At 35.3% G+C, this 11,160-nt stretch overlaps 1 protein-coding gene across 1 annotated transcript in view; it reads left to right on the plus strand.

Annotated features, from left to right (window-relative positions):
• LOC106472883 (hippocampus abundant transcript 1 protein-like) overlaps positions 1-8,703 on the plus strand; it is a gene marked incomplete at its 5' end in the record, with an annotated part of 37,048 nt that extends 28,345 nt beyond the window's left edge. Inside the window, 2 exons of the mRNA XM_022401431.1 lie at positions 1,678-1,853; positions 8,421-8,703. Of these exons, the coding sequence (XP_022257139.1) occupies positions 1,678-1,853; positions 8,421-8,609 (365 nt within the window). The remainder of the gene's footprint in view (positions 1-1,677; positions 1,854-8,420) is intronic.
• Between the last annotated feature and the right edge of the window lie 2,457 nt (positions 8,704-11,160).

Genomic DNA, 11,160 nt, shown 5'->3' on the forward strand with positions numbered 1-11,160 from the left:
CTGTACAAATATGTGACTTTTGGTCACTGATCTTACCAGTCCTTCTTTATTAATACATGAAGTACTGTACAAATATATGACTTTTGGTCACTGATCTTACCAGTCCTTCTTTATTAATACATGAAGTACTGTACAAATATGTGACTTTTGGTCACTGATCTTACCAGTCCTTCTTTATTAACACATGAATTACTGTACAAATATGTGACTTTTGGTCACTGATCTTACCAGTCCTTCTTTATTGATACATGAAGTACTGTACCAATTGTTACTTTTTGTCATTGATCTGACTAGCCCTTCTTTATCAATACATGATGTACTATAGGATAATTTGACTTTTGGTCACTGATCTTACCAGTCCTTTATTGATACATGAAGTACTGTAGGATAATTAGATTTTTGGTCACTGATCTTACCAGTTTTTTTTTAACTTATGAAGTACTCTATAAATATGTGACTTTTTATCACTGATCTTACCAGTCCTTCTTTATTGTACATGAAGTATTGTAAGAAAAAGTTATATTTGATCACTGATCTTGCCAGTCCTTCTTTATCATCTAACATATATAAAAGCTAGTGTGTGTCACATTATGCTTCATTTCTCGAAATAGGAGAACTAATAAAAGCCAAAATGCAGTTATCCAGATAGAATGGTTCGATTACTGTCTGCCCATTATGATTTTATTGACGGGGGTACAATGGGGCCATGAAAAGGTGTGCTGTGAAACCTTATAATTGTAGTGAGTGTTGGTATAATAAGCCTAAAGTAAAGACATAGTGTAAGATCACCTAGCCTAGAGTAAAATGAATAAAATTTATCTCTTGTTACAATGTGACTACTGAGGTCTGTCATTGGTATGGGACTTTATCTGTTGTTACATTGTAACTACTGGGGTCTGTCTTTGGTATGGGACTTTATCTGTTGTTATAATGTGACTGCTGAGGTCTGTCATTGGTATGGGACTTTATCTGTTGTTACAATGTGACTACTGAGGACTGTCTTTGGTATGGGACTTTATCTGTTGTTACAATGTAACTACTGAGGTCTGTCTTTGGTATGGACTTTATCTGTTGTTACATTGTAACTACTGGGGTCTGTCTTTGGTATGGGACTTTATCTGTTGTTACAATGTGACTACTGAGGTCTGTCATTGGTATGGGACTTTATCTGTTGTTACAATGTGACTACTGAGGACTGTCGTTGGTATGGGACTTTATCTGTTGTTACAATGTAACTACTGAGGTCTGTTGGTGGTATGGGACTTTACCTGTTGTTACAATGTAACTACTGAGGTTTGTCATTGGTATGGGACTTTACCTGTTGTTACAATGTAACTACTGAGGTATGTTGTTGGTATGGGATTTTCTACACCTTTGTATTTTTTATCTTATTAGGTAGGACATCCAACTTCCACAGGGATTTTCTATATTTTTGTATATTTTAACCATCTTCTGAGTATTTTCTGATTTATGTTTAAAAACATATCTTCAGTTTCTTTTTTTGTAGATTTAAAATTTTATATTAACAGCAATAGGCGTATTAACTTCTTATATATAAATGCAAGTGTGGTTAAGCTGCCTGAAAATATAATTATAAATTTTGTTGTTCATTTCTCATCACATATTGAAGTGTACAAGACATAAAAATTATAATGATAATATTTTACAACATACTAGGAGTGGCCCAAGGAATGATCACAGGAATGAGGGGGCTGTGTAATGGACTGGGTCCTGCTATTTTTGGATTTATCTTTTATCTCTCTGATGTGGACTTAAACAAAGAAGCCTATTTGAAACCTTTTGAGGCTCAGACGGGGGAAGCATCAAATTTTACTGGTGTGTCAAATCCTGAGGTGGTCATTGTTTAATTACTTTTAACGGTAGTCTAGTTTTTGTGTGTGTAAGTGATATTTGTGCTCACTCAAAACATAGACAGGAAAATCCTGTAAAACACACTTAACATGTTAGTCAAACAGCTTGAATCTAAATTCTTGAATTATAAATGATCTGTATATTTAAATATAAATGTAACAATTGATTGTTATATATACCTGTTTTTGTATTCAAACACTCAGTAAAATCCACTTATAAACACTGCTTTTGTAGCCAAATAGTCAGTAATGTATATCTACAGTAAAATCTGGGAACATAGAGCAATTAAAGAAGAAGTTGTATATTGGACTACAGTTGTTCAATATGTTCTCCTCCAGCATCAATACATTTCGTAAACACATCTCAACGAAGCAGTGTTGTTCTCCAATACAGCACACTTTTCATGTATGTGTTCAATAAGATGCTCCATGTTCCTAGTTTTCTCTGGAGATTTTATGTAACCTCAGAAAAAGAAATCCATAGGGGTAAGGTCTGGAGATCTTGGTGCCCATTCCACGTCATCCAATCCAACTATCACAAAAATTGTTATCTAGCCAATGATGAACCATTGCAGCATAGTGAGGTGGTGCTCCATCTTGTTGAAACCTCTGTGTCATACCTTTTCCGCTTTCATCCAGTTGTGGCATCAAATGATCACCTAACATCAGTAGGTAATTTTCTCCAATAACACTTTCAGTACAGAAAGATGGACCTAATACATGTGGTCACCAGAGACCGCACCAAACCAGTGTGGATTTTTCTGTGACCAGTATCTCACGTTTTGTTCGTTCACTTCACCACTAACATAAAAGTTTCCTTTCTCCCTAAAAAAGGCACAATTTTCACTCAACCTGTCATTTTCTTTGAAGTGTTCCATGAACCACTGATACATTTTGACACGATGATCTGGATCATTCTCTGACAATTTCTGCAAACCAACAAGATAGATCAACAGAATAACAGAAGATTTGATCAGAATATTTATTATGGAATAATTTTGAATCTTCAAATAACTGGGTCATGAGGATGAAAAAACACACGACTGGACATGAAGTAAAATATGAAATCAATAATTTTTATTAAAATACTAAACAAACATGGTGTTTTTACTTGCTTTGGATGCAGGGCTGTCACTTTTCTGGATTTTTCTTCTGACTACTCACTCTTCAAATGCACTACATTGTTTAAATTTAACATTCCTTAACTTGCAAGAAACGCCTCATTTATCCAGAGCAGCTAGTACTACCCACATGGTTGGACATTCTTATCAAACATAGGTGAGGTTGTAACCCTCAAAACACCACTTGTTCTAATGTTTAAGGACATTTCTGTCAACATTATTCCACAATGCAGCATTACCTCAATACTCCCATGAGCAGAACACGTATTATTGCCTAGAGAATGGGGAAAGAACAAAAGTAGAAAGAGTGGGATGAAGTTAAAAGCTATTTAAACCATGTTTTACGTGAAATCTGCTCATATACAGAGTAAATAATTAATTCAGAATAAGTACTATAATGTTGGAAGAAGATACAAATGCTTGATATATTTATATACCACAAAGGCAATCAGTATTACCTGTTTGAAAAAAGTTTTATATTCAAAGTAACCAGTGTTATCCATTTGGTATGATATGTCTTTGTACTTAAAGCAACCAATGTTATCTCTTTAAAACGTTCTTATCTGTTTGAAAACATTGCTTCTATATTGAAACCAATCACTGTTATCTGTATTTACTTCTTCCCCTGGTTGTACTTATAGCCTGCCTTTTTATATATCTCATACTGTATCTTGTACAGAAAGAATTTTAAGAGAGTTTTTAGAAAACTGCATGCTTTACTAAATATTTCAATCTGCATGATTAAAAATATTCTATCAAAACTAAACAAATCCTTTGGTACACTAAGTTTATATTGATTATGAACTTCATTTACTACTAATAATTTCACCTATTCATACATTTTATTCATAACAATCAAAATATCTTACTGAAAAACATTAGGCAATACTGTGCTTCCTCTCAGACATGGTGTGAGTTTCTTCATTACTTTTATCCTTCCATGAAAATTCAATACCTACTGAATATTTCAGTGTCAAAAATTGAACATTTTCTCAGCATATTAATGAAAATAATAGGTACATTGTATTTACCTAATAGGACAATAATCACATATAATTTCGTATTTCAAAGTATTCACAATCTGATCAAATCTTTGTTTCCATTCATGTGGGACCTAATAGCTGTAATATTCGTTTAATTGATTCAATTGTATTATTCAACACTCATAAGTGACTTTGCGTAACATTTCTATACATGAGACCATATACAAGTGATAGATTGCATGAGTGTATCAGCACTACATTCCTCAGTCTGAGCCAGTCTTGCTTCAGGGTAAGGAGTGCCCATGCTAGATGTGGATTATTCAATTGCTTTTCTGAAAGCTCCTGAATTGTTAGTTATTGCATCCATCCACTAATGGAATCTTCTACTATATGGCTTGTCATAATTACAGCAGAAATGGTCTCAACTCCCTCATGTTATCCAGAATCCATACACTTGATAAATGTATAGGGTCTCCCCATTTAGTGAGAGAGTCTGTCTGCAGTTCCATGTTGTGGGCTGTAGGCTGATTAATTCATACTCCTACAGTGCTCTTTTGTACATTACATTATCTCTTTAGTATTTATAAAGTTCATCAACTACTCAAGCAGTGCATGGTTCACTCAAACAGTGAATCTCCTATCATACAAATAGTGTTAAAAGTGCTTTATGAAGACAACAGCTGCAAGTAGATCATTTTTTTTTGCCATACAGTGTCTGTGTTCAGCAGCTGTGAATGTACAATTCGCATATGCAATTACCCATTCTGCTCCACTCTGCAACTTTCATAACACAGTTTCAATTCCATCATCACTGGAATTGTTTTCCAGTAGAAATTCACAATACTGTCATGGATTTGCCAATATCGGGTGTCTACTAAAGCACATATCAGGAAATGAAATGCTTGCTCACATTCATCACTATATTTGGAGTGCATATCTGCTTTATTAAGAACTTAAAATGACAAGGTGATATTGGAGAAGTCAGTTACATATTTTTGGTAGTATGGTATAAAACCAAGGAAATTGTGGACTTCTCATTTGGTCATCAGTTGAGGTCAATCTTGCACTGTTGCTAATTTAGCAAGAAACTCCATTTCCATGTGCATGAATGCACATATTCCACTTTTCCATTTCATCATCAACATAGATCAGGAACTTCTTTCATTGTAGCCCTTTCAGTGTAAGCTCACAAGTGGCAGGCTCATTTCACAGGCTGAATGGCATAATGTGAAACTCATACAAGCTACCTCTCATACTAAAAGCAGTCTAGGGTTTTGGCCTTGTTTTCAAGTTCAACTTGCCAATTTCCAGATGCCAGGTCTAATATATTAAACCAATGGGTCCTTTTCAATGCGTCCTAGCATTCACTTGATCATGGTAATGGAAAAGGGCCAATGTGAATTACTATGTTCACCCATATAAAATTAACATAGAAGCTGGGTATACCTTTTTCCTAACAATACTTACTGGAGCTGGCTAAGCACCCCCCTTAAAGCTGTATAATTCCAACCTTTAACATCCATTATATTTCAGCACTGGCTAAATCCCAAGTGCTATAAGGAAGCCTGTGCAGCAGTAGTTTAATCAGACGTGCATCAAAGTGTCTATGTGACATGGTATGACTGTGACTTTACTTAATCAGCCATCCAATACTAAAAATATTCTACCAACATGTCACTGAGTTGTTGCCACTGCATTCAGTATAAAGTGTCTGCACAATCTTCAACTAGCAATCTTGGGTGTGTTAGTATCTTATTATATACTTTTGGACACAGCATAACATATGCAACGGCTAACATCGTTACTTACACTTTTCTCACTGTGCTGATGACCATTTTAACTCACAGCTATGTGGTTAAACAATCATCCATAATTGCAGAACAAACTTTCCCCTCACCCTTATATAGATAACTGCCCAAGCTAATGCTGCCTGATTTATGTACAGGAAACAACTTATTTTATGCATGCACTCAGTAACTGGATTATATAGCACTGACACATCGGACATTGTCTGTAGTAAGCCATGGAAAACAACTTGTATTAATGGAGGTACTATGACTTCCTCTCCTATATATACTCATGCAGTTCACTGTTCCTAGGGTCAGTCTTGCCAACAGTGGAATATTCTACTATGGAACATCAGTTTACCAGTTGCACAGTCAAAACTAACCAATAAACTACACAGTACATCCATTCCAATGATACCAATGCTAGAACTAAGGTCAGCAACAACAACAACTTTTATTATGTAAGTGAAACCTCTTAGATATAATGGCTGTGTGAACTCTCCATTCATGTCTAGTTTATTTCCATTAACCTGAACAAGATTTGTTTTTACTGGCCTGAGTGATTGGTTCATTTCCTTGGAATGCTTAATACACCACAAGATCTACCATTGTTCTGTTTACTCCTGTATTAAAAAGAAACTAGATTTATCTCTTACCATTGTACTCTGACAATCACATCAAGACCCACCCAGCTGTAAGAGAGCTCGGCTAACTAATATACATTTCGGTGCAAGCTTTTAATTGAGTTCCCTTTTACATACATACCAGATCATCAAGGCAACTTAATAATGATTGTCTTGTATTCCCAGTGTTGCTCCTTATGTACATGCTGAAAGATGTCTAGGGTCAGACCATCAAGGCAACTCAGTAATAATTGTTTTGTATTCCCACTGTTGCTCTTTATGTTCATGCTCAAAGATGTCTAGGACCAGACCATCAAGGCAAAGAAGCCTACTCCACAGTCCAGCCATTACCTGCCTGAAACACTTCAGTTAAAAGTTCTATTGCTGTACCTATAAATATCAGTAGTAATCTGCTTCACATCATTCATAGGGAATTATGTTCACAACCAGATGCTCTTCTTTCTGACTGCTTGACCATCACCTAACTGATATTTCCTTGCCATTGTGGGCATTGCATGATAGGGACCCCAACACTGATGAGTAGAATGACTAGGCTCTCTAGGCAGCTTGCCTATTGGCTCTTCTCAACCCCAAGCATTGACATTATATCTCCTAGCTCAAAGAATCACACCACTGCCCCATGATCCAGTTACTTCATCATTCAGTGCATACCATCTCACATGCTGTGGTTAGGTAGCTCTAGTTGGTGAATGTTGTCCACCAATGGTGCCTCCAGCCTCTTTATGATATTCCTGACTTCATCCAATACTGGAGTTGAATTACTTTGATTGGCATAAGTTTCATAGTCTCATGCTGACTGCCTTACCTATTATAAGACTCACACCACAACAGTTATTTTAAAGTTCACGTTTCCTTCACATCAAGATTAGTTTTTACAGGAAGAGCATGAACCAGAAATTAAGAGTTTTACTTCCTTGGTTGTAAGTTGTAATGAGATGAAATTCACAGATCTTTTAAATCATTGGTGAAAGTCATACATCAAGGACAGAACTTCTAGACACAAAAATTCCCTCAAACATCAATCATCTCTCCTTGATAACCAACTCTCCTTGTTGTTCATACATCCTTCTAGTTATAAAAGATGCCATTTTCTTTAACTAAGAACATTTTAAACTTTCTGTACAACAGTTCAAGTAAATGATAGTACACATTTCAGCAGATGCATCAAATTACACAGTAACAATATCTGGTAGTCATAGCATCAAATTACACAGTAACAATATCTGGTAGTCATAGCATCAAATTACACAGTAACAATATCCAGTAGTCATAGCATCAAATTTTTCTCCCAACAATCCACTCTGTGGTATATCCAGGTGAAACTGAAATAATTTTCAAGCTGTATTGGATTGGTCCACTTAATAACAGAAGGTTTGGTCTAGATATTAATTATGACGTAATGATAAATTTCTTTCTATCAGAGTTAATGTAGAATGGAATATTAAGACTGGACACAAAGTGAAATAAAAAAGGAACAGTCTTATTAAACACAAATACAGTGTTTGTATTTTTTTATGGTATGATGGACTGTCATTTTTATATGATACTTTCAGTGGATTACTGTTCAAGATCCTTTTGCATGTGACTGGTCATACTCATTACAATACACATGTGGTAATAACCTCTAGATATCACCTGAACAACCACTGAAGGATATTGCTGTCAAAATTCTTGCACAATGTGGAGTATTCATTCTGGGCAGTAACAGGTATTATCTATTTTCAGAAGAACAAAGGAACATGGGTAGCTTAGATTGAAATCAGTTTAATAACTTTCTCAACCATGTGTTATGTGAAGCCTGCACATATACAGAACAAATAATACATACTTTTATATTACAAGAAGATAGAAATTCATTTGTAAACACTAGTTTTAAAGTACAAAGTGGAGGATATTTGCTGATTATCTAACTATAGGGAAAGCTGTGGTATATATTTGTTCAAAACTACTTTTTAAATGTAAGAAACAACTTTATCACTTGAGAAACATTTTTTTCTCCTTTGTTTCCATCCAGCTAGTCCCTGGACCACCTTTTGTACTTGGAGCTTGTCTTGTGATGATTGCTCTTCTAGTTACTGCTTTTATTCCAGAATCTCAACCATTCATCAACTCTGAACACTCTTCAACATATCAACAAACTTCAGCTCCATTGACAACCACTACCAGTGATTCTTGTCTCCACTACCAAAAACCCTTTTTGTAGTAATTCATTATAGCCTTTTAACATACATTAGGTCTGAATTATATTTGGAAGGGATAACATAAGAATTTGTAATGTACAATGAAATTATTATTAAATAAAATGTTCTAATATAAGTGGTCCTTCAACTTTTAAAATCAAAATCATTTATGTTAGTTCTACTTTTTCAAGAAAATTCGTTATATTATTAAACATACCATGGTGATGGACTTGAAAATATAAAAAAAAACGTAACTGACAAATCAGCTAAGTATTCCAATAACTCTGAAAAATTTGTAAAAGTTTTTATTTAAAAAAACGGTGCTAATAATTATGTAAACCATGCTATATAATATGACGGCTGAAGAGAGAAAATTAACCCAATGCGTTTTTTTATTCAAACCATAATAATGAATTGAAAACAAGAAATGTTCTTGTTTGGAGAATTTGTAACTTAATTATCAGGCATGCTATGATAGCGGCATTAAAAACGGGAAATGTTCTTGTTTGGAGAATTTGTTACTTAATGAATAGGCATGCTATGATAGCGACATTAACAACGGGAAATGTTCTTGTTTGGAGAATTTGTTACTTAATGATTAGGCATGCTATGATAGCGACATTAACAACGGGAAATGTTCTTGTTTGGAGAATTTGTTACTTAATGATTAGACATGCTATGATAGTGGCATTAAAAACGGGAAATGTTCTTGTTTGGAGACTTTGTTACTTAATGATTAGGCATGCTATGATAGTGGCATTAACAACGGAAAATGTTCTTGTTTGGAGAATTTGTTACTTAATGATTAGACATGCTATGATAATGGCATTAAAAACGAGAAATGTTATTGTTTGGAGACCACCAATATTGAATATGTTCAGAATTAGCCAACACCACATAAGTTGCATGATGTAAAAAGATTCCTTGGACTGTACAATAACTATGGCTAACAGTTTACACTTCAGACACATCATGCAGTGCAAAAGTGTTGATGAACTTTTACAATTCAGGTAGCAAGGTAGATCCAGTTACATCAGAAGTAAAATGTCAACATTATGCATCAACCTGGCTCTTGGATGGAACAGTGGAAAAACTGATGCATTATCTCAGAGTCAGTGTATTACCAAAGAATGTAAACACTGTTTACTTGATCAACTGTTTAAACATGCTCAATTACGTTATTTGTTGGCAAGGAGTATCCCAAAAGTTTCATATCTCTGTGGGTGGTGTTGACGAGCTAACTTTCCTCTAGTCTACCAATTCAAAATTATGGACGGCTAGCGCAGATGGCCATCGAGTAGCCCTGCGTGACATTCCACACAACTGTGATAAACAATCGAAAAGCTGATGTTCCCATATATATATATCTTTGTCATACATGATAGAATATATTGTCTTATGTAATGAAACTAAAATATAGATCATGGTAATACATAATTTGGACCTTTATATAAGACAGACATGTTGTGGCCTAGAGGTTATAGTGTGCCAAACTCGGATTTGAGGACCAATGGTTTCCGCCCCATTAATTATAGCAAAAATAAAATAAAATCACGCTCTGAACTTTCGGACTATGAGTGCATTATAAGAATGACGACCAAATCTCACTATCTGGTCAGACAAGAGTTGGCAACGGGTACAGTTCAAAATTCGGAGGGCTAGCACAGAGAGCCCTTATGTAGCTCTCGAATATCGGAAAACAAGAAAAGCAGTTTTCAACAGTGAGGTTTAAATTATTATCAGTTATAATTCTATTTGGAAAGTTTATGGTTAAATGGTTTTATATATATGATCATCTACTCTAACGGAGAGTGGAAATGCACCTGGGATTAGATTTCTGTTGTAGGCTCTTTCCTGTCATTTTTCGGTCTCTTTCAATTTTGGCGGCTTCAGCTTGAATTATGACCCACTAAGCGAAATCAGTTTCTATTCGCCCGTTTGCTGTTTTCGAGATTCGTTGTTTTTTTATAGTTTCAAGCAGTCAGGAATTTGAGTATAATTATTAATACTTTTATGGATTGTCTTTCATTGCCTGGCAGCGAAGTAAATAGAAATCTATTATGGCTGTAGTTGTAGTTTTCGTGTCCCCTTCCCTAGTGGCTCAGCGGTGAGTGCGAAGAGTTATAACGCTAAAAACCGGCTTTCCATGCCCACAGTACAGACAACTCATTATGTAGTTTTGCGCTTTGTTTATTTGGTTTCAATTTCGCGCAAAGCTACACGAGGGCTATTTGCACTAGCCGTCTCTAATTTAGCAGCAATAGACTAGAGAGAAGACAACTAGTCAACATCACTCGGCGCTAACTCTTGGGCCATATATTTTTCACCAACGAATGATCGTTACATTATCACGCTCCTACGGTTGAAATGGCGAGCATGTTCAGTGACGTGCAACCCGTAGATTGTATTGTGAGTTGAACTCCCTAACCACTAGGTAATGCCAGGCCTGGGTTTGTGCTTAACAACAAAATAAACAAACAAGTAGTTATCGTACCCTTATGCAGATGTTTTGTTGGCGTCAGCTGTTCATGAATAAACGTATTGTTACGTCTCCGGTTTGTTAATTGATTTTCC

The sequence above is a fragment of the Limulus polyphemus genome, unplaced genomic scaffold (genome assembly GCF_000517525.1).
Source record: "Limulus polyphemus unplaced genomic scaffold, Limulus_polyphemus-2.1.2 Scaffold5704, whole genome shotgun sequence".
Classification (NCBI taxonomy): Eukaryota; Metazoa; Arthropoda; class Merostomata; order Xiphosura; family Limulidae; genus Limulus; species Limulus polyphemus.